The 24435-nt window shown below is 43.7% G+C and overlaps 1 protein-coding gene across 3 annotated transcripts in view; it reads left to right on the top strand.

Annotated features, from left to right (window-relative positions):
• Window positions 1-24435, top strand: part of LOC144511865 (plexin-A2-like) — a 483337-nt gene that overhangs the window by 191679 nt on the left and 267223 nt on the right. For all 3 annotated transcript variants that reach the window (XM_078242266.1, XM_078242268.1, XM_078242267.1), the window contains one exon: window positions 58-192. In XM_078242266.1, the coding sequence (XP_078098392.1) occupies window positions 58-192 (135 nt within the window). The remainder of the gene's footprint in view (window positions 1-57; window positions 193-24435) is intronic.

Here is a 24435-nt window from a genome sequence, read left to right as displayed (position 1 = left end):
CTAATAAATAAACTTTTAAACATGCACATAATAAAACTTTCTCGTTTATTTTCTCAGATTCGTGTAGATGGACCTCCCAGTGGTGGTGGTCACTACGAGACGGTCCATGTGATGGCGGATGGGCGAATGATTCTCAGGGATATGGGCTTCTCTACAGATCAGCAGTATCTATACGTCATGTCGGAGCGACAAGTAAGTGATTGGACCGGTATTACCTTTTGTAGAGATTATCTGGAAACGATTTGACACTGGTTTTTGCAGTTGCTAATTGCACGCAATAGACATTGGCAGCTATTGATTGCACATCTGGTAACAGACCTGGCATTAGAGACACTTATGAAGGAATTATTAAATCAAGTTGATTCTTGTGTAGGGTGAGATTGTAGTGAGAGAAGGGGAAGAAAGAGAGGGTAAGATGTGTAGAAACTCTTGTATTGTGGACCAAGTTTTCCTGCAGGAAAGAGGGGAGTTAGTGGAGGATTTGTGAGGTTTTAAGTGTGAAAGATCCCAAAGACTTGGGGAGATGAGGGCAGTAACTGAGATGACAGTAGCACCAGCCTCTGTTAGTACCAGTGGAAGGAGATTCAGTACAAGTTAAAGTTTATTTATTAGTCATAAGTAAGTCTTACATTAACACTGCAATGAAGTTACTCTGAAATTCCCCTAGTCGCCACAGTCCGGCGCCTGTTCGGGTCAATCCACCTCACCAGCACGTCTTTCAGAATGTGTGAGGAAACCGGACCACCCGGAGGAAACCCACGCAGACACTGGGAGAACGTGCAAACTCCACACAGACAGTGACCCAAGCTGGGAATCGAACTCTGGTCTCTGGCGCTGTGAACCAGCTGTGCTAACCACTGTGCTACCTGCATAGTGAAATACTGTAATTGAAGCAAAGTGGCAGGAAGCGGGAAGGAAAGGCTTATGAGAACTGGTGCTATAGTGCTCGGCAAGCACATAACCACGGTAAGAGCTTAGTTGTCTTATCTTAATAACCCTGGTCAGGTCATTCACCTATTTCCTAGATTGCAGCTTGGACCTTAATGGAACTCTGCAGTAATTAACCTGTTTTTTTCCGATGGTCCCATTGGACATCTGCATCCATGCTGTTCAAGAAAGCAACTCACCACCACCTTTTCAAGGGTAATTGGGGATGGGGAATAAATGCTGGCCTAGCCAGCGATGCCCACAACCAACAAATGGGGAAAAAAGTTATCCTGGGGACCACAACAGTTCACTCCAGTGGAGTCTTTGTGTGAGAGTGTGTATGTAATGTATGGGGCAGAATTATAAGCCCTTCCCACCTTAAGGTGGGTTCAGAGGTAGGGGGGAGCGTAAAATTAAATTGATGGTATTTTCCCCAGGAACCCACCCGCCCAAATCCAGACACAATTTCACACTTGGGCAGGTAGAGTCTAGGATCGGAAACCCACCCATTCACCTATTAAGGTGCTTAAGCGGCCACTTAATGACCATATCCTGGCCAGCCTCCATTTTTAGGCTGGCGGGAGGTGGAAAATTGACATTTGCACTTCTCCCCATTCTCGGATGAGAAGGGGAACGCCTTACTCTGAAAACACCCCACCCCCAGGCATCCCCGGCCCTCCTGCCCCCTGGGGACCCTCGAGAATTACCTCTTCAAAGGCCCCAGGAGTTGGTCCCAGGTAGAGTGCTGCAGTACTGCTTCTGGCCACTGCAGTGCTGTGCATGGCCAGGTTGAAGAGCTATCAGCCAGACTGATTGGCCGACGGTTCTCACAGGTGGGACTTCCTTCCAAGGGTGGACAGAAGTCCTGCTCGATGCCAATCGATGCTTAAGTGAATGTTAAATGGCAGTGGAAGCACCAGAGTCGCCGATTGCATGTGGGCAGCATGGTGGCACAGTGGTCAGCACTGCTGCTTCACAGCATCAGGAACCCGAGTTCGATTCTTGGCTTGGGTTGCTGTGCAGAGTCTGCACATTCTACCCGTGTCTGTGTGGGTTTCCTCCGGGTGCTCCGATTTCGTCCAACAGTCCGAAAGATGTGCTGGTTAGGTGCATTGGCCATGCTAAATTCTCCCAGTGAACCAGAGCAAGTGCCGGATTGTGCTGTCTAGGGCATTTTCACAATAACTTCATTGCAGTGTTAATATAAGCCTACTTGTGACAGTAATAAATTTATTGAACTCGGTGCTGGCTTTCAGGATGACGAGCACTGATCTCTTGCCAAACTTCTATCCATGAATCTGGGGGCTCTTGCATCACCAGTTGTTCCTAATGTACCTCCCTTAAATACCCTTGTGTGGAATCAGTGATTCCACATGCAATCTCCCCACCTTTTTAATTCAGCAGGCTGCCAAGAATTTTCTGGCAACTGGCCCGTTTTCATTAACTGAAGCACAAAGCATCAACTCAGCTCATGTCTCTCGCTCACATGATCTGGTGAAATTCCAACCAACTGGTCGAAATCCATTTCTCTCCTCTCGTAGTTGAGTTCGCCTCTTTGCAACTAGAGAGTGCATTTGCTGCAGAACAGTCCTTTCGTGGTAACAAATAGCTTCTAGTATTTGGAGGAAAGTAACTATCTTGTCAAGAGCTCCTCCCTCTATTCTGCACAGTAGTCTGTTTTCACTCAGCTTTGTATTCTGAAGACAGTTCGCAATTGTATGGAAATACTTTGGCCATCTATGCATAACGGTTGACTGTTCAAAGCACTTGATGGAAATGAGTAGTGAGTAAAACTCTCTATGCCTCGTGTACCAACTGGGAGAAGCTTAAATTGTACATCTTTCTTCAAGGATGAATGTCAGCTAATTAATTCCTGTTCCCCCAGTTATTATAATATCCTAAATTTAGGGCTCTGGCATTGTGCTCTCACTTTTGAGGGAAATACAGATTTGATAGAGCGACAGAGAGCATGGGGATTCTCATGTTGTGTGTCAGCTCCATAATCACTGGTTTCAATGAACTAGACTAATCAGTTTATATTCTATAAACCAGACTTCCCTTGCCCTGAGTCACTCCCAACATATTTACTGCTCTACCTGACCATGTAAGTACAGCAAGAAGTCTCACAACACCAGGTTAAAGTCCAACAGGTTTATTTGGTAGCAAAATCCACTCGCTTTCGGAACGCTGCCTCTTCGTCAGGTGAGTGGGAGTTCTGTTCACAAACAGGGCATATAAAGACACAAACTCAATTTACAAGATAATGATTGGAATGCGAGTCTTTACAGCTAATCAAGTCTCAAAGGTACAGACAATGTGAGTGGAGAGAGCATTAAGCACAGGTCTCCAGACCTGTCTCCAGACAGGACAGTTAGTGAGATTTTGCAAGCCCAGGCAAGTCATGGGGGTTACAGATAGTGTGTCATGAACCCAAGATCCTGGTTGAGGCCATCCTCATGCACGGAACTTGGTTATCAGTCTCTGCTCAACGACTCTGCGCTGTTGTGTGTCGTGAAGGCCGCCTTGGAGAATGCTTACCCGAAGATCAGAGACCGAATGCCCGTGACCGCTGAAGTGTTCCCCAACAGGAACACTCTTGCCTGGTGATTGTTGAGCGGTGTTCATTCATCCGTTGTCGTAGCGTCTGCATGGTCTCCCCAATGTACCATGCCTCGGGACATCCTTTCCTGCAGCGTATCAGGTAGACAACGTTGGCCGTGTTGCAAGAGTATTTACCGTGTACCTGGTGGATGGTGTTCTCACGTGAGATGATGGCATCCGTGTCGATGATCCGGCATGTCTTGCAATCACCAGGCAAGAGTGTTCTCTACCTGTTGGGGAACACTTCAGCAGTCACAGGTATTCGGCCTCTGATCTTCGGGTAAGCGTTCTCCAAGGCGGCCTTCAAGACGCACAACAGCGCAGAGTCGCTGAGCAGAGACTGATAGCCAAGTTCCATGCACATGAGGACGGCCTCAACCGGGATCTTGGGTTCATGTCACACTATTTGTAACCCCCACGACTTGCCTGGACTTGCAAAATCTTACTAACTGTCCTGTCTGGAGACAATACACATCTCTTTAACCTGTGCTTAATGCTCTCTCCACTCACGTTGTCTGTACCTTTAAGACTTGATTAGCTGTAAAGACTTGCATTCCAATCATCATTTGGTAAATTGAGTTTGTGTCTTTATGTGCCCTGTTTGTGAACAGAACTCCCATTCACCCGATGAAGGGGCAGCGCTCCGAAAGCTAGTGGATTTTGCTACCAAATAAACCTGTTGGACTTTAACCTGGTGTTGTGAGACTTCTTACTGTGTTTACCCCAGTCCAACACCGGCATCTCCACATCATATAAGTACAGCGCCAGGGTTGCCACAAAGCACTTCAAGCAGTCTGTCACAGATTCAGCCCCTTCTTTCCATATTCCACTTTTAACCAGCTATACACACTTTATCTTGGCACTATTGCACTGCTTTTGAACAGGAATGATGTATGCATCTGCACACGTCAGAACAATGTCAGTAGAGTATTGTGTGCACTTTTGGTCACCCTGTTATAGAAAAGACATTGCACGCTTTCCAGTTTACCAAAGGGGATTTACGAGAATGTTGCCAGGATTGGTGGGCCTGAATTATGGAGAGGGGCTGGACTTTATTCCTCAGAATGTAGGCGAATGAGAGATGACCTTATTGAAGTATAGAATCATGAGAGGCGTGGCTAAGATGAATGCACATAGGGCGGAATTTTCCCATCTCGCCCGCCACAGGAATTGTAGCGGGCGGGACACAGACCATGCAAAGGTCAGTTGACCTTGGGCGGGATTTTCCGTCTTTGGTGTGAGCATGGCTGGAAAATCCCGTCCATAGTCTTTTTCCCAGGGAAGAGGAATTGGAAATAGGTTCAAGGTGAGAGGGGAAAGATTTAAGAGGGACCTGAAGGACAACGTCTTCATGCAGAGGGTGGTGCATGTATGGAATGAGCTGCCAGGGAAAGTGATTGAGGCAGGTTCAATACCAACATTTATAAAGCATTTGGATAAGTACGTGGATGGGAAAGGGTTAGAGGAATATAGGCCAAGCATGGGCAATTGGGACTAGCTGGCAGGGCACCATGATCAGCACTGGTTGGGCCAAAGGGCCTGTTTCCGTGCAGAATTGCTCTATGACTTAAATGTTGCATTTTTTAAATTGCCAGTATGAAGGAGACTATCCTTTCATAGATTTCATGCTAAAATAATTTGTCTGGCCCCTGAACTGGTGACCCTCTTCCCAAATTATTCTATTTTTCACCAGTTTGATTATATGCCACTTCTCTCAACATTTGCTCTGGACTGCATGTCGGTGCAGTTGAGTGTTGCAAGGTGAACTGGGCATCCTTACTGGAGTCAGTACCCATACAATGTGACTACATTGGGTGAATTCCAGCCCAGTTTAAAATGGGCATCCAAACTCTCTCATAGTCCTCTATTGGGTAATTTCTGGTTGTGGCCTTATGATCAAAGTGTCACAGAAGTGTGGTGAAATGACGAGTAACGATGAATACTGCAAAAACTCCTGGAAATGTTTTTTGCAGAAGCAGGCTGTTTAGCAAAAAGTAAAAGCTTATTTATTAGTGTCACACATAGGCTTACATTAACACAGCAATTAAGTTACTGTGAAAATCCCCTAGTTGCCACATTCCGGCGCCTGCTCAGGTACACTGAGGAAGAATTCAGCATGGCCAATGCACCTAACCAGGACATCTTTTAGACTGTGGGAGGAACCCGGAGCAAACCCACACAGACCCGGAGAGAGCATGCAGACTCTGCACAGTGACCCATGCCGCGAATCGAACCCGGGTCCCTGGTGCTGAGAGGTAGCAGTGCTTGCCACTGTGCTGCCCAACCCAGTTGGTTTCCCTTGTTTGCTCATCCAGTTGAGATCAAAACATACTTTTGGTTTTAATGCTCAAGAGAATAACAAATAGAAACATATGCAAAGAGAAATAAAACTGGATCAGATGCATAATGATGAGGATGAATAGTTATAGCGCTGTTCAATGGAAAAATGTTCTTTGAGGCCTAATTCTCTTTGTAATTAAAATGTTCAGTTGATAAATTTTCTCTAAGAACCTCGGTGTGCACATAATCTACAATATGTCTATACATATTGCATGCTTCATACAGAGCTTGCATTTAATATGCAACAGCAATTAATATTGTGATATTTTATGGAGTGATGAAAGACAGCGAAGACTCCTTTATCTGTTGTTTCTACATAATCACCAAACCTTCTGCATGTGAAGCCAGACTAAGCAGTTGTGTTAAAGTACAACACGGTACGCTTTGGCCTCCTTACATTGTTAAAACAAATACTCTTTCATGATGAGTAGGTGTCACTGGCAAGGTTGGCATTTGTTGTCCATCTCTAATTGCCCTTAAGTTGAGTGACTTGCTAGGCCATTTTAAAGGGCAGTTCAGAGTCAACTACATTGCTATGGATCTGGAGTTGTATGTAGGCCAGATCGAGTAAGGATGGCAGATTTCTGTCCCGCAAGAACATTTGCGAACCAGATGGGTTTTTGTAACAGTCAACGATGGTTTCATGAGCACCTTTACTGAGACTAGCTTTGAGTTCTGAATTTTATGAATTGAATTTAAATTCCATCAGCTGCCGTGGTGGGATTTGAACCCATGGCTGCAGAGAATTAGCCTGGGCCTCTGGATTAGTAGTCCAGTGACATTACCACGACTTTCAAAGGAGAATAGAACAGACCCAGGCACAGATGTATTTGCCTCCGGGAATGTAGCGAAGGTTCAGTAGACTGATTTGATTTGATTTATTATTGTCATGTGTATTAGGATATTGTTTCTTGTGCGCTATACAGACAAAACACATCGTTCACAGAGTATATAGTGGAGATGGGAAGGAGAGGATGCAGAATGTAGTGTTGCAGTTACAGTGAAGAGAAAGATCAGCTTAATTTTTGTTAGGTCCATTCAAATCTCTGATGGCAGGAGGGAAGAATTCCGAGGATGAGGGGATTATGAGAAAAGATTGAATGCCCTTCAATTGAGAAGAATGAGAGGTGATCTCATTGAAACAGGCAACATTCTTAAAGGGATTTCTAGGGAGTCTGGACAAGGGGTCACAGTCTCAAAATATAGTGTCAGTGATTTTGGACTGAGATGATAAGAAATGTTTTCACTTGGACGTTTGCAGATATCAAGCTCCTGACAGCCAGTTATTGCAGTCAGAAGCCAGTTTTCGCTCAGTTATGGGTATATTCACAGGTATTTTCTTTTTATTCATTCATGAGACATGGGCGTCGCTGGCTGGCCAGCATTTATTGCCCATCCTTAGTTGCCCTTGGATGGCAGTTGAAAGTCAACCACATTGCTGTGGGTCTGGAGTCGCATGTAGGCCAGATCTGGCAAGGACGGCAGATTTCCTTCCCTAAAGGACATCAGTGAACCAGATGGATTTGTCTGACAATCAGCAATGGTTTCATGGTCATCAGTAGATTCTTAATTCCAGATTTTAAAAAAAATCAAATTCAAATTCCACCAGCTGCCGTGACGGGATTCGAATGCGGGTACCCAGAACATTAGCTGAGCTTCTGGATTAATAGTCTCGCAATAATACCACGAGGCTATCGCTTCTCCAATTACAGGTCTCTAGCTCTTAGCTCTACTCCTCCTCAGTGCTAATGCATGTGTGTCTTTTCGTGTGTTTGAGCAATTACCTACTTGGTGACGTGACCTCCACCAATATATAGCTAACCTGAACTTATACAGTTAACAGTGGATGCTCATGGAGTTTTAGATACTGTGGGAATTAAGAGATGATAGGGCAGCACGGTAGCACAGTGGTTAACCAGGTTCAATTCCAGCCTTGAGTGACTGTCTGTCAGGACCATAAAGTCATTAGATATAGGAGCAGAATTAGGCCACTCGGCCCATCGAGTCTGCTCTGCCATTCAATCATGGCTGATGTTTTTCTCATCCCCATTCTTCTGCCTTTTCCCCACAACCCTGATCCCTTTATTAATCAAGAACCTATCTATCTCTGTCTTAAAGACACTCAGGACCTGGCCTCCACAGCCTTCTGTGGCAAAGAGTTCCACATGTTCACCACTCTCTGGCTGAAGAAATTCCTCCTCGTATCTGCTTTAAAGGATTGTCCCTTTAGTCTGAGGTTGTGCCCTCTGGTTCCAGTTTTTTCTAGTAGTGGAAACATCCTTCCCACATCCACTCTATCCAGGTCTCGCAGTATCTTGTAAGTTTCAATAAGATCCCCCCCCCTCTTTCTGAACTCCAACGAGTACAGACCCAGAGTCCTCAATCGTTCCTCTTATGACAAGCTCTTTGTTCCAGGAATCATTCTTGTGAACCTCCTCGGACCCTTTCCAAGGCTAGCACATCCATCCTTGGATGCGGGGCCCAAAACTGCTCACAATACCCCAAATGGGGTCTGACCAGAGCCTTATACAGTCTCAGAAGTACATCCCCGCTCTTGTATTCTAGCCCCCTCGACATGAATGCTAACATTGCATTTGCCTTCCTAACTGCTAACTGAACCTGCACGATAACCTTGAGAGAATCTTGAACAAGGACTCCCAAGTCCCTTTGTGTTTCTGATTTCCTAAGCATTTCCCCATTTAGAAAATAGTCTCTGCCTCCATTCCTCCTTCCAAACTGCATAACCTCACACTTTTCCACATTGTATTCCATCTGCCACTTCTTTGCCCACTCTCCTAACCTGTCCAAGTCCTTCTGCAGCCCCCCCTGGCTTCCTCAATAGTACTTGTCCCTCTACATATCTTTGTATCATCTGCAAACTGAGCAACAGTGCCTTCAGTTCCTTCTTTCAAATCGTTAATATATATTGTGAAAAGCTGTGGTCCCAGCACCGACCCCTGAGGCACACCACTAGTCACTGAAAAAGACCCCTTTATCCCCACTCTCTGCCTTCTGCCAGTCAGCCAATCCTCTATCAATGCCAGGATCTTGCCCTTAACACCATGGGCTCTTAACTTATTTAACAGTCTCCTATGCGGCACCTTGTCAAAGGCCTTCTGGAAATCTAAATAAATCACGTCCACTGGTTCTCCTTTATCTAACTTCATTGTTTCATCCTCAAAGAACTGTAGTTTGCACGTTCTCCCCGTGTCTGTATGGTGCTCAAATTTCCTCCAACAGTCCAAAGATGTGCAGATTAAATGGAGTGGCCATGCTAAATTGCCCTTAGTGTCCCAAGATGTCTAGGTTAGATGGATTATCCATGATAAATGTGTGGGCTTATGGGGATAGGGTGGGGGAAAGGGTCTTGGGTAAGGTACTATGTTAGAGTCGGTGCAGTCTTGATGGGCCAAACGGCCGCCTTCCACACTGTAGCGAGCCCATGAAAATATGGATAGTTGGGGTTGAGGTTGAAGATCACTCAATCATATTGATTGTCAGATCCTGCTTGAAAGGCCGAATCCTCATTCCTGCAGCGCGCTCTTGTGTTTCTCATGATACATGTTGATGTGTTTTTACCGTTTTCTGTCATCCCTCCTCAATATTTACAGGTGTTTCAAATTTAAACTTGTCATCACGACAACTGTGATTCATCTTTTTCCTACCCCGCCCATTTCAATGTTGGTGGTGTTCTGAACAATAGGCCTCTCAACTAGATTTCTCTCTTGTTAGAAAAAATGAGAGGCCATTAATAATATAGACATCTCCCTTCACAGAATTTTGAATTACGACATTCCAGTACAATGCCCTTCCTGCTTAAGCTCCTAATCTTGGGTTGGCAGACACTACAGAGTTTTTAAAAAATTAACTCTCAATTCTTGGAATAAGAATAGAAGAATGTTGAAAATATACACAGATCCATCAGAAAAATATACACAGATCCATCAGAAAAATATACACAGATCCATCAGAAAAATATACACAGATCCATCAGAAAAATATACACAGATCCATCAGAAAAATATACACAGATCCATCAGAAAAATATACACAGATCCATCAGAAAAATATACACAGATCCATCAGAAAAATATACACAGATCCATCAGAAAAATATACACAGATCCATTAGAAAAATATACACAGATCCATCAGAATCTCAATATAAAAAAGTGAATTCTGTTTTTGAACTGTCCTATTGTGTTTTCAGAATTATCTGTCGTCGTGCCAGCCATTTCATTTGCGAACAACATATTCTGATGTTTTATTGTCTTTATTTAAAAAAACACCCTCACGACTAGGCCATAATAGCTATTCTCACCAGATTTCTACTCCATTTCCAGTGAAATTGAATGAAGCTGTTAATTTTAAAGGCTGCAGTAATTGCCAGTGGTATCTGCTGTAAATGTTTTTTGATACGCCATGGTGAAATCCATTACAATAAAGAGCCTTAGTTGATATAAAATTGATGGCGTTGATGTACTGTAAACCAGTTATGGCCTTTGCAAGGGTGCTTGACTCTGTTTGCATAGTTAGGTGTTGTGCAGGTTTGGAGTTTTACGAGTGCAGCCTTTCACTGTGGTGGGTGGTCCTCCTCTCAACGCCTCACTTCACCTGTTTGCTGTAAAATGGGAAACTTCCTCCTTAGTCATTTTTCCCGAATTGCAAGCACAGTCATGTGCACATGTACAAATGCGGTAACGTTTGAAGATCCTGTTTTGGGCATTTATTATGCAAAGGATAACTGTACCTGGGGTGGCACAGTGACAAGTAGTTAGCACTGCTGCCTCACAGCACTAGGGACTCGGGTTCGATTCCCGGCTTGGGTCACTGTCTGTGCAGAGTCTGCACATTCTCCCCGTGTCTGCGTGGGTTTCCTCTGGGTGCTCCGGTTTCTTTCCGCAGTCCGAAAGACTTGCTGGTTAGGTGGATTGGTGATGCTCAGTGTACAGGCGCCGGAATGTGGCGACTAGGGGATTTTCACAACTTCATTACAGTGTTAATGTAAGCCTACTTGTGGCAATAATAAACTTTAAACTTGTGTTATAGAAGCAGAGTGACTCAATTAATGTTTTTACTTCAGCGGGGTCTTCTGTGGTAAAACATTGCTGTTCACCTTTTCTGCCTTTCTGCACTCTGGTGCTCAAGGTGCCAATGCTTGCTGGAATAGCATTCCGTTGACATTTGAGAGCTCTCTCTTTTATTTTACTCTAAGGTGTTCACATTCATGCTTCACCTTGGATAACAAGTGTCAGCAGACTATTTGATTATGGAACCCATCATTGCCAAGCTTCTCCCTCTATACATGTCTATACGTACATATTCCACCAGGGCTTGTTTGAAAGTGGGAGCCCTGGTCTAAATTTTACCCTGGTCCTACCTTGAAGTTATTTGTCATGCCTCCATCACAGCCATCATCTAATTCAGCACAGACTGACAATCGAACCTGTAACCATCTGCTTTGCATAACTGAGCACCATACAGGTACATTTATCCAACACAAACATAGAAAATGCTGGAAAATCTCAACAGGTCTGATGGCGTCTGATGAAGGGTCGGCCAGACTCGAAACGTTAGCTCCATTCTCTCTCAGGTGCTGTCAGACCTGCTGAGATTTTCCAACATTTTCTGCTTTTGCTTCCGATTCCAGCATCCGCAGTAATTTGCTTTCATCTTGGGTACGTTTATCTATCAACTCCAGATCTGTTTTATAGCCAACGTGTATTTACTTCCACTTTCCCGCTGAAGCTTGTTTTCTATTTAAGAATCTTCGATCTTGTTGAAATAAACCCTCAATGCTGTTAGCCACGTATATCAGTGTATTCTACTTTGCTTGGTTTTATTGTGAAGAGAATTGAAACCATATGACCTGAGCAGCACTTTTCCCCAGATAGAATTTACTGTGTTGATTTGAGTAATTCCCTTTCATCAAATGGTCTCCAAACTAGCTTCAGGCTCTTAAGTATGAGAGTATGTCAGACAGTCTCCATCAGAATTACTGTACCCTATCTGAACTGTGCACTACTCTTCAGCTGTCATTAATATGTCGAAACTGGTGCCTTTCCTACGTTTCCATCCAGCTTTCTCAGTCGAAGCATGTCAGGCGGTACGGCAGGACTTTCCTGTGACCAAAAAAAATCATTGATGGAGATGAGGGCCTGGATTTTTGCTGAGCCGGAATAACTAGGGAGCTGTTTAAAAATGGCGGCTGGATCCCGTTTCCAGGATTCCTGGCCCCATTCCCAGCTGTCTGATTTTTGGGAGTGCCTTTAAGGGTATTTCCTGTTAGAAGCCTGCATTGGGCCAACCTGACTGGCTCCATTGTGGAGATAGGCATGTCCTATTGCTCTGTAATTTTCATGACGGAGGTCCAGGTCTTTAAGAGTGTGATTCACACCACCTCACCACACCCATCCCCTCCCCCTCCCCTACGCCAGGCGTAAAGGACCCTAGTCTTTTAAAAGGTCCTCCTCATTCTTCCATGCCACCCTTCCACCCATCCCCATGGCCCTTCATGTCCTCTGTGTCAAGCTAGCACACTTCTATATCCATTAACATGTACATTACATTAACATGTACACTTCTATATCCATTAACATGTACACATTAACATGTGTACATACACTCTTGTGTGTGGTGGTATATGTAAGATAAATGTTGTGGAAAAATGTAATTCGTTCATAACTTTCTCATTGAAAAAAATAAGTTCACGTGAAGCCAATAAAAGTGCCAATCACCAGACCCTTAAAAGTATCAATAATAAATTACAAATCCTTGAAACCACTTAAGTTGTGTAAACAAAGACCGTGAAATTGACAGCAAATTTCCAGAGTCTGAGCTGTCAATCCAACAACTCTCTGGACAGTCGCATTCGGGCTTGGCTGATGGCCCAGATAGTCATTAGAGTTCTAAAACACCTGCACTCCAGAAAAAACATTGTTTAATTGAAAACTCAGGCACTCTGAACTCTGTCTTCAGTTTGGCAACGTTTGTTTGCACAAGTCGATTTCAAGGGTTTGTGGTTTTTATTATTGATACTTTGATTGACATTGAGCAGTGAAATGACTCTTTCCAACACTGAAGAAAATTATGAATGAATTACTTATTTCTAAGCCCCTTTACACCTCCTACACATTGTAGTGTTCATGGACCCGCTGTTCACCGTCTAGCAACAATGTGTATGGAAGTGCCATAGCTTGGCCTAGGAAGTATGTGGGACACTGGGGATGGGTGAAGGGCAGGTGTTAGCTTGGATGTAGCATTGGAAATTTTTGGAGGGGATGTGGGGGGATGAGGTTCTGGGGAGCTTTTGTGTTATTTTAATGGGGACAAAGTCCCTCAGCACCAAGGCGGGCCTTTTAAAAACCTGCTTCCTCACCCGGTAACCCCTGTGGCTGCTTCCAAACTTCTTCCTGGGCTATCGGGCCTGATCAGTCTACACCCTCCCCCCCGGTAATGAAGATCCTGCCTTTTGCGGGTACTTTCTCCTGAGGTTGCCAGGTCAAGCTGAGATTTTCCTGAATCCCGCCAGCCAATATCTCTCAACCTACCAAAAGGTTCCAAGTGGAAGCTATCACCATTTTAATTTTTTTGCATTACTGAACATGTTGAAATCTGTTGTTTTCTACAGCTAAAATTAGATAACAGCCGATAGTGTCCTCCAGTTAATGTACATCACTTCTCAAACAACTTCCACCTTGGTCCTCTCCAGGTGCATTACCTTGGTGCTTTTGCTGGCAAGCTTTGCATCGCTATGCATCGATACATCACTTGAGCTGGCGCATAACTCTCTATGTACATGTCCCCAACCACCGACAGCAATAGAGAGGAATACTAAAGATTTGTCTCCAGCAATTCTCCATAGCACTGGCCTCTATAGAGCTACCAATGGGCTAAGCAGCTGTGATTTTGGCTAGCTCTCTCAAGTAGGGGCAGATTAAGAAGCTGAGGTCACAGGTGGGCCTGGAAGTGGAGACATGGCCAGTCATTTGTTACTGTGTCCTTTTGATCTCTTCAGCCTGAAGCAAGAACATTTTATCAGCCTCAACTCTCGAGTGTTCTTTTACTAATGCTGAAAATTTTCATGACTAATGGAAGCAGGATTAATTAGTGTTCCACCACCTATGTTTCTCACGCCTTTTCATGAACGGAGCGACATCCGTTCTCGGCTTCCTTCATATCTTCATGCGAGCCTCCAAACCTACACGTCAGAGAGAAAACCAAAAATGTCCTTCCGTATAGCCATCCACAGGTTTGTATTGTTGGAATTGCTGGAACTGAACCTTTAGCCCTCCATTCTATAGCTGCCACCACACAATCAGCCAGCTGTATCTTTGTCATGTATTTAATATTTTTTCTACTTGCCTTGTTTGTCTTTCCTGATGCAAAATCAGAGATGGCACAGCTAATTTTGATCCCTTTGAGACAACGTGACCAGTGTTGGAACTTGCTACGTGAAAAATTACTGCCCTGCACCCTCGAGTCTGACTGCATTAGCACACATACACTCAGCAGATCCTGCCAGTTGATCTGTCTTATGACACACAAAAATACTCTTCAGATCTGTAATACTCATTTGCATTTCTGTTTGTGTCAGATGTTGGTGTCTCAATTCTGTAATCATTCTACTGAAGTACCTTATCAAGGCTTTCTGACTCCACGTTTTGAGAGTCACATTTACAATTAGCTGAATTCCTTTCATAATATCAATGTTAACAGAGCGTAGATTGCTTTGGTGTCAATGTAATGGAGACAACCATGGCTCATTTGTCTGCCTTTCAATCTGAAACAGGATCTATGGAAACATGAAATCTTCAGGGGAAAATGTGGGGGGAAAAGTTAATTGAAAAAAAATTCCATATTTTAATTGGAATTTAATTTCTCAATCACCAGTCTGGGGGTGATGTAACCTTTTTTTAACAAGAAAAATCCAAAAGTGATCTTCACTTCTTGGCTGGAAGGCACTCAATCCAGCTTTGAGACTTTTTAAAAATAAATTATTTTAAGATGATAGATAATGCAGCACTTGTTTAGCATTGAGTTCCATGTTGAGCACTATTTAAAGTTCAGTCTTCTAAAGCTCAGAACAGCTTCTTCCCTGCTGCCTTCAGACTTTGGAATGGACCTACCATGCATTAAGTTGACCTTTCTCTACATCCTAGCTATGACTGTAACACTACATTCTGCACTCTCTCGTTTCCTTCTCTATGAATGGTATGCCGTGTCTGTATAGCACGCAAGAAACAATACTTTTCACTATGCTAATACATGTGACAATAATAAATCAAATCAAAGTCCTACACACACACACACACACACACATGGACAGTGAATGACATGGAGTTTGACATTTGCTCCAACAAACTCTTCGAAGCCCCAACATTATTGCAGTATGACTTCTGTGGGTGTCTGCAGTGTCAGCCATGTGCAACATTCCAATGTTGTTTTTTTTTAAATTGCTACTGTGATTCCAAACAACTCTGATCCTCTTCTGAAATATGCTTGAAGCTTTTTTTTTAAGATACACATTTCGAAGCTATTAGGCTTCCTGGAATGAGACTCCATGGGGTTGGGCAGGCAATGACTTGACGGTGTCTTTCATGTGTGCCAGCTGCCTGTCAGCAAAATGACACAACCCGTTTTGGAAACTGCCCGGTGGTGGAATGAAATGGCATTTTCAGCTTCCCCCGCAGCTGTGTGAGATTACGACGGGAGCCCATTTAACAGAAGAAACATTCAGGGCAAAACAAATGAGGAATGCTCTGATGGTGAACAGTTGTACTTTGCAGCTTCTGAAAGGAACAAATTCTGCCGAATCATCTCATAACCCTAAACTCTGGAAACTGGAGTACCAGAATCCTAATTGTTGTTTCTCTGCTGTTCCCCGGTCGTCATGTTTATTGATGTAAAATTGCTAGGTAGCCTGGGAATGACCATTTTGTGGGGAAATCTCACTGTTCAGGTGGTATTGCAGATAGATTGGTGGTCACATTCTGCCATTTCCATTTTACTGTTTATAAAACACTGTTTTATCAAATCAAAAACTTAGAAAATAGTATGAGTAGGTCATTGGGCCCATCTGTGCCCTCCAATATGATCATGGTGATGATAGTAGTGCAATTGATATGGATATGTATTATTTTTATGTTTAAGGGCAATGGTGAGGTAAGTGTGAGGCTATTCACTTTGGAAGCAAAAATTACTACCTGAATGGCTGTAAATATGGAGAGGGGAGTGTACAGTGGGACCTGGGTGTCCTTGTGCACCAGTCGCTGAAGGTAAGCATGCAGGTGCAGCAAGTGATTAAAAAAGGCAACTGGCATGTTGGCCTTCATTGCGAGAGGTTTCGAGTACAGGAGCAGGGATGTGTTGTTGCAATTGTACACTGCCTTGGTGAGGGAGTACAGCAAAGGTTTACTAGGCTGATTCCGGGGATGGTGGGACTGATGTATGAAGAGAGATTGACTAGGTTATGATTGTTTCTGCTCGGACGAATGAGGGGGGAATCTCATAGAGACTTAAAATCCTAACAGGACTATACAGAGTAGATGCGGGGAGGATGTTCCCGATGGTGGGGGAAATTCAGAACCAAGGGTCACAGTCTGAGGATTCGGGGTAGACCATTTCGGACCGAGGTGAGGAGACATTTCTTCACCCAAAGAGTGGTGAGCCTGTGGAATTCATTACCCCAGGAAATAGTTGATGCCAAAATATAGAATGTATTCAAGAGGTGGCTGGATATAGCACTTGGGGCGAATGGGATCAAAGATTATGGGGAGAAAGCAGGATTAGGCTATTGAGTTGGACAATCAGCCATGACTGTAATGCATTGCGAAGCTGGCTCGAAGGGCCTTTTCCTGCTCCTATCTTCTATGTTTCTATGTTTAAAAATTCAGCTTTATGCTCCAGGCGGTTGGTTTGTTTGGAGAGAATGCAGCTCAGATTTTGGGAGAGCAGGATAATTACTCATTTTAGCCTTGCAAGTTGGTTTACTTACATTCCCCTGTGATTTCTTGGTTAGTGATTAACCACATCATCACATGATCCTGTCAGTGTGCAGAGCTGGGTCTGTGGGAGGGCAAACGTACTTTTGAAGCCTTGTTGAAGTTTGAAAGATTTTGCAGCCTTCTAGAACTTTATCCATCTCTGAAAGCAAGTATGCCTGGGTTTGCGAGCTGTATTTATTTAAAAGTAAATTTGATATATGCATGAATGGGGCTTATTTGGAACTGGAACAGTCAGAAGCTAGAAAGTAAAGTTGTTTCCTTTCATTTTTAAGTATTGTTCAACTGCTAATAGATGAGTTGCTTCATTTGTTGGAGTTATATTTAAACTGTGTTATTCGAAAGAAACATAGAAAACATAGAAAAACTACAGCACAAGACAGGCCCTTCGGCCCCACAAGTTGTGCCGAACATATCCCTACCTTTTAGGCCTACCTGTAACCCTCCATCCTATTAATAGAAAACATAGAAAAACTACATAGAACTTGTTTCACAGTAAAGGTCCTTACTTTGTCACTGGAATCATTCCTGGAAAGAACTATCCTATCCTCATATTTAACTGTTGGGGTCCAGTCTGGCTATACCTTGGAGTTCTGGTCCAGGACCCTAACATAAGGCTGATCCTGTATCTTAACGCCGTGCATCTTAGCGCCCATCTTGATGCCTTTGGAGTCTGGAAATCTATCCATTTCCTCAAATATATGCAGTGACTAGCTCCACAAACTGAATGAACAGCTTATTTTGCAATACACAAGTATTTGACAAGTTGCAGACTACCTTTCCTGCTGTAAGCACCCAAGTGTCAGCAAAATTAAACTTTATCCAAAATGCCTAATTAAAAGAAATTGATTTTGTTGATGCTAAATTAAATGTTTCCACAAACAGCTATCTTTAAATCAATAATTCTAACCCAATTAATCTGAATAATGAATTACCTTTAAATATTTAAAGCCAAGAATAAACCTGTTTAAGTTTTAGTGAAGCTGGAGCTAAAATCACACGGTAACCACAATGCTGGACCAGGGCAGATGAATTGGAGTGGAATTGCCAACAAAGCAACTGAAATACAAAAGTGACTCTTCCTCCACTACTTCCTCCCATTACTAAGTTGTAATATAGTACCTGGCTATGCAGGAATGCCATTACAAGGTTTAATTATTAAAACAGTGGGACGTTCCATTCCAGAGTCTTTGGGCACGATCTTACCTGCCATTCATGCCACTCTCCCGCCACAGCCAAATTGGAGAATTGGATAAGTAAGGACCTATTTCTAATGGCAGGCAAGTCACTAGGGGACATGTTTTGAGCAGTGTGTGGATTCAGGGGAGGGGTGGTTTAGAGGCAGAAAGCTTATAAAACATGCAAGGCATTCTTGCGTATTACAAGTTCCAAGATCTAAGGGCTACAGCCAAGGACTGAGAAATGGTTTCTCTTTCTGACATCTGATGGGCTGTTTGGCCGTTTCCTCTGCTAGATTCTCTATGAATCATTAGACACACTCTCCTTGCATCATCCAGATCCTTAGAAGGACCATTCATGTAAGTTAAGTCAGACGTCTGGATCATGTTGTCAATGACATATAGGATGAGGATGTAGAATCTTGTCCGTTTGATCATTGCCTCCCAAAAGTCTCCAGTCTGACTGACTGGGGCAGCACGGTAGCACAATGGTTTGCACTGCTGCCTCACAGCGCTAGCAACCCAGGTTTGATTCCCAGCTTGGGTCACTGTCTGCGCGGAGCCTGCACATTCTCCCCGTATCTGCGTGGGTTCCTCCGGGTGCTCCTGTTTCCTTCCACAGTCTGAAAGATGTGCTGGTTAGGTGCATTGGTCATGCTAAATTCTTCCTCATTGTACCCGAACAGGCGCCGGAGTGTGGCAACTAGGAGATTTTCACAGTAACTTTATTGCAGTGTTAATGTAAGCCTACTTGTGACACTAATAAATAACCTTTAAAACTATTTTTGTGGCTACCTTGGATTTGGAACTGACCATTAGAGTAATGACGGTATCACACTTAACAAACATGTCGGATCCATCATGAGAGAGCTGTTAAAGCAACTGAGTCTTGTTACATGATTTTGCTCTCTCCTGATGAATGTTCACCTTCGGTCCTGTTAATATGATGTCAATGTTGTTCATTGGTACTCTGGGTCATCATAAGGACATTCTGCTTATGATGGTTCTCTCATCAGTTTCAACATCTGTGAGTGAGATGGTGGGCTAGGAGTTCACTAGGAGGTAAACACACTTTGGCATTGGGGTAACTCTCCCTCCCTCTGTGGGGAGTGTTTACCTTCCAATGATGAGATAGGATTGGACACTCGTGAAGCATTATATATGCTGATCTATATCATAGAAATCATAGAAATCATAGAAACCCTACAGTACAGAAAGAGGCCATTCAGCCCATCGAGTCTGCACCGACCACAATCCCACCCAGGCCCTACCCCATATCCACCCACTAATCCCTCTAACCTACACATCTCAGGACACTAAGGGCAATTTTTAGCATGGCCAATCAACCTAACCCGCACATCTTTGGACTGTGGGAGGAAACCGGAGCACCCGGAGGAAACCCACGCAGACACGAGGAGAATGTGCAAACTCCACACAGACAGTGACCCAAGCCGGGAATCGAACCCAGGCCCCTGGAGCTGTGAAGCAGCAGTGCTAACCACTGTGCTACCGTGCCGCCCCAAATCACTCTGCTTTATTGTCTACAAGCTGAAAACCCTAATGCCATGTGCCACCCTGATGTTTCTACACTCAGTCCAATTTCAGAATTACACCTCATTCTATTATCATGGGTTTGTGCAAGGGAAAGAACCATTGAGATGCTGTTGCGATGGGGAAAATTACATGTTTGCTTCAGTTGTATCACATTTTCTACATGGATATTGTGTTTAATATCTATTCAATCTTATAACAAACTAAAGTTTTGGGGATCGATAGAGTTACAGGATTGAATGATTTTTTTGGGGGGGATAGAACAGGAACATGCTCTTCGGGCCACAATGTTGTGCCCAACATGATGCCAAATTAATCCCTTTTTCCTGTCCTTGGACTATATTCCTCTATTCCTTGCCTATTCGTGTGCTTATCTAAACGCCCCTATCGTATCACTCTGTAAAGATAACTTGCCCCTCACATCTTGCTGCAGTACAGACTTTCAGAGGTTAATCCATAGTTCCTAATCAGAAGTATTGGTCTGATGAAAGATGCAACGTGAAATGCTTCCTGCAGTAATGTGACAATGGATTATTGTTCTTCAGTTCCTGTGACAGAAGGAAAAGCAGGACGTGGTCCTGACTGTCAACCAATTGTTGATTCCAGTGGGGCACGAGCCTGGGCCACTCAGCGCTGTGAGATTCCCATGGGGGAGGAGGAGAGATAACTCATTTTAATGAGCTGAATGGGATCTGGTAAGCGCCGCCGGCGCCAATGGGAGCCTCTGACTTGAGTGCAATCGGGAGAATTGTGCCCTTTATCTTGTGGATGAGATGTTAAATTGAGGCCCTGTGCGCATGTGGATTGAAACATCCCTTGGATTATTTGGAGAAAAGCAAAATATGTCCCAGAGCCCTGAATGACATTTATCCCTCAATAACGCCACCAAAAGCAGACTAACTGTTCATTTTGTTACTGCTGGTTGTAAGGCCGTGCTTTGTTCGATTTGGCTGTTCTGTTGGTCTACGTAACACTGAATGCACTCCCAAATAATGAAGTAAATTATAGGGCTGAATCGCCCTGAGGACATGTAAAATGTTATGTAAATGTAGCTTTGTTCTTTTGTTTCTTTCCTCTTTATTGTTGCTTCAGCCCAGCCGAGTGTTGGTTCCTTGGCAATGCATTCCAGCCTGTATTGTCGGCTAGAATGTAAACATAAATGGAGTCTTCATGAAGTGATGTTATGCACTTTTAAGCAAGTTTTTTTTTCCCCTGTTCATTCCCCCAGAGTCAGGTACCTTGAAGAAGAGTGAAACAAAAAAATTTATAATCGAATTGGAAGATTATATTGATAATTTTGTTTTTACTATGTTTATCTGAGCTGGAGTTTAACTGTGCTTCACATGTGAGTGAGCATACTGTTTATATAACTTTAATTCAATCAGCAAATGATATGCCTTTCCATTAAATACATTCAACTTTGAAACTTGAACTGATCTTGAGCCCGATATTAGCAGACATTTGTCCTATTCGATGAAATAAATTTGTTCCAAGCAGTTGAATATCCCAGTATTGCATGTTACATTTAACTGAGCTGAACTCTTGACTCTGCTTTTCTGAAAGTGGAAAGAATTATCCTTTTGCACAAAATAAATGTTTCCAAACCACAGGAATGAGCTGAAATACAGACCAGCATTAGTCAAAAGTTGAACAGATATTTACAAGCATTGGCTGTTCTATCAGATGGGCAGATGCATTAAAACTTCAATCTCGGTAAACCACACTAGGAAAGGACATAACATTCGGAAACAAAAGCGGCACATTACCTGAGGCCATCTTAAAAATCAAGGTGGCCGATCAAGCATGAAATTATGATCGCTCCATTGTTTAGACAGAAGTGTGATGTTGAGACCACTTTTCCAAAAGCGAATACAGTATTTTGTAAGTAATAGCTGAATCCACAAATCAATTGTGGTATAATACAAAAAGTCCGTTGGTACATGAGTGGTAATGCTGTGGTAAAAGTCTTGGGAATCTTTTCAGAAATACTTTCCTGCATCTGTCATCCTTTGCTGCGATGCCTGAAAATGACTTGAGTCGTTTTGCTTTAGTCTTCTGAAAGAATCTGCATATCCTTCTTGACTCCAGGATGCCCCACACATCTCAAATTCCGTGAAATGTTTCTGATGTGTAGTCACCATCGCAATGTAGGGCGATTACCCAAACCACAATGCGATAACCATTATGCAATTTAGCCAGGGCCATTTCATAGGATCATGGAACCCCTACAGTGCAGAAGGAGGCCACTTAGCCCATTGAGCCCGCACCGACAGCAATCCCACCCAGGCCCTATCTCCGTAACCCCACATATTTGCCTTGCTAATCCCATTGACACTAAAGGGCAATTTACCATGGCCAATCCAAATAACAAGCACATCTTTGGACTGTGGGAGGAAACCAGAGCACTTGGAGGGAATCCATGCAGACACGGGGGAAAATGTGCAAACTGCACACAGTGACCTGAGGCCAGAATTGAATCTGGGTCGCTGGCGCTGTGAGACAGCAGTGCTAACCATTGTGCCACTGTGCTATCCATGGCCTGGACGAAGGTTTCATTGCCCATGTTTGACCTGGTGCCATGGGATTTCATGGGGTCCAGAGTCGATGTTGAGGACTCCCAGGGCAACTCCCAAGTTTGCTCTGGAATTATAATATTGTACGAAGCCTTTATCTTTAAACAAATAGGTTGTGCTGACTGGAAGGTTTGAATTATAGGGAGAGGCTGGATAGGCCTGGGATGATTTTCCCTGAAGCATAGGAGAATGAGGGATGATCTTGTAGAGGTTTATGAAATCATGAGCATAGATCAGGTGAATAGCCAAGGCCTTTACCCAGGGTAGGGGAGTCCCAAACTAAAGGGCATAGGTTTAAGGTGAGAGGGAAAAGATTTAAAAGGGGCCTGAGGGGCAACATTTTCCACACACAGGGTCGCATGTCTAATGAATGAGCTGCCAGAGGAGGTGGTAGAGGCTGGTACAATTACAACATTTAAAAGACATTTGAACAGGCACATGGATGGGAAAGGTTTAGAGGGATATTTGATTTTTTTATTGCCACATGTATTGGGGGATAGAGTGAAGAGTATTGTTTCTTGCGCATTAGACAGATAAAACATACTTCATTTATTCTATGAACGCTAAGGGGGAGGGTGCAGAATATAGTGTTACAGTCATAGCTAGGGTGTAGAGAAAGACCGGCTTAATATATGGTAGAGCCTTTCAAAATCTGATGACAGCAGGGAAAGAAGCTGTTCTTGAGTTGGTTGGTATGTGATCTGGGTTAAATGCAGGCAAATGGAACTAGCTCTGTTAAGAAAACCTGGTCGACTTGGAAGAGTTGGACCAAAGGGCCTGTTTCCGTGCTGTGTAGCTCTGTGGCTCTGAGTCAATGACTTGCAAGTCCAAACTGTAACACTTAATAATTACAACTATACATTTTACTGTCAGAACTTAAAGATTATTTTAAATGTGTTCTTTCCAGTACAGTGAATTAAATTAATCCGTGTCCCCCTACTCTTCTCTTCCATTGCCCTGCATCTTTTTCCCTTTCAACTATATATCCAGTTCCCTTTTGAAAAGTTACTAATGAATCTGCTTGTACCATCATTTCTGAATGCCCTATGTCCTCATCTCATCTCTCAGTCTGAGTCATCAGGTTACCAATCCTCCTGTCATTGAAAAGTTTCTCCTTATTCACTGTATTGAAATCGTTCAAGAAATTTGAACACATCTGTTTAAACCATTTCCTAACCACCTCTATTTAAATAAAGTAATCCCAGCTTCTCTCATCTATCCATGTAATGAAAGCCCCTGTCATTGTAAAACACACAAATAAGAACTCTGAGCAGGAATAGGCCATTCAGCCCCTCGAGCCTGCTCTGCCCATTCAATATGATCTTGGCTGATCTCATCTCGGCCTCGTCACCACCATCCTGCCTCCCCTCCATAACCCTTCATCATGCTACTAATTATGGAATCATAGAATCCTACAGTGCAGAAGGAGGCCATTCGGCCCATCAAGTCTGCACTGACCACAATTCCACCAGGCCCTATCCCCATAACCCATGCATTTACCATAGCTAGTCCCCCTGACATTAAGGGGTTATTTAGCCAATCAACCTAACCTGCACATCTTTGGACTGTGGGAGGAAACCGGAGCACCTGGAGGAAACCCACGCAGACACAGGGAGAATGTGCAAACTGCAGACAGTCACCCAATCCAGGAATCGAACCCAGGTTCCTGGCGCTGTGACGCAGTAGTGCTAACCACTGTGCTACCGTAAAACCTGTCTATCTCCTCAAATTTTAGTGTTCCAGTGTCCATTGCATCCTGGGGTAGAGAATTCCACAGATTCACAATCCTTTGAGTGAAGTAATACCTCCTCATTTCTGTTTTGAATCTGCCACCCCTCAGTCTAAAACTATGGCCCCTGGTTTTAGAATGTCCAACAAGGGGAAACATCTGCTCTACGTCTACCCTGTCAATCCCCTTTAGCATCTTATGTACCTCAATTAGATCTCCCCTCATTCTTCTAAACTCCAATGAGCATATGCCTAAACTGATTAATCTCTCTTCATAAGGCAAGGGTTCATCCCTGAAATCAACCGAACGAACCTTCTCTGAACCGCCACCGAGGCATTTACGTCCTTCCTCAGATAAGGGAATCAAACTGTGTGCACGCTCCGGATGCAGTCTCACCAATGCCCTGTACAGGCCTTGGTATCATTCTAATCAATCCCCACACACAACCAAGATCTTGACAACCAGCGGGATTTTAAGGCCCCATTCGGGCAAGACTGGAGATTCCCATCCGAGGTCTCCAATTCCGTGGCAAA

This window comes from Mustelus asterias, chromosome 25 (assembly GCF_964213995.1).
Source record: "Mustelus asterias chromosome 25, sMusAst1.hap1.1, whole genome shotgun sequence".
Taxonomy (NCBI): domain Eukaryota; kingdom Metazoa; phylum Chordata; class Chondrichthyes; order Carcharhiniformes; family Triakidae; genus Mustelus; species Mustelus asterias.
The sequence above is the reverse complement of the archived record's forward strand: the minus strand, read 5'-3'. Positions and strand labels throughout refer to the sequence as shown.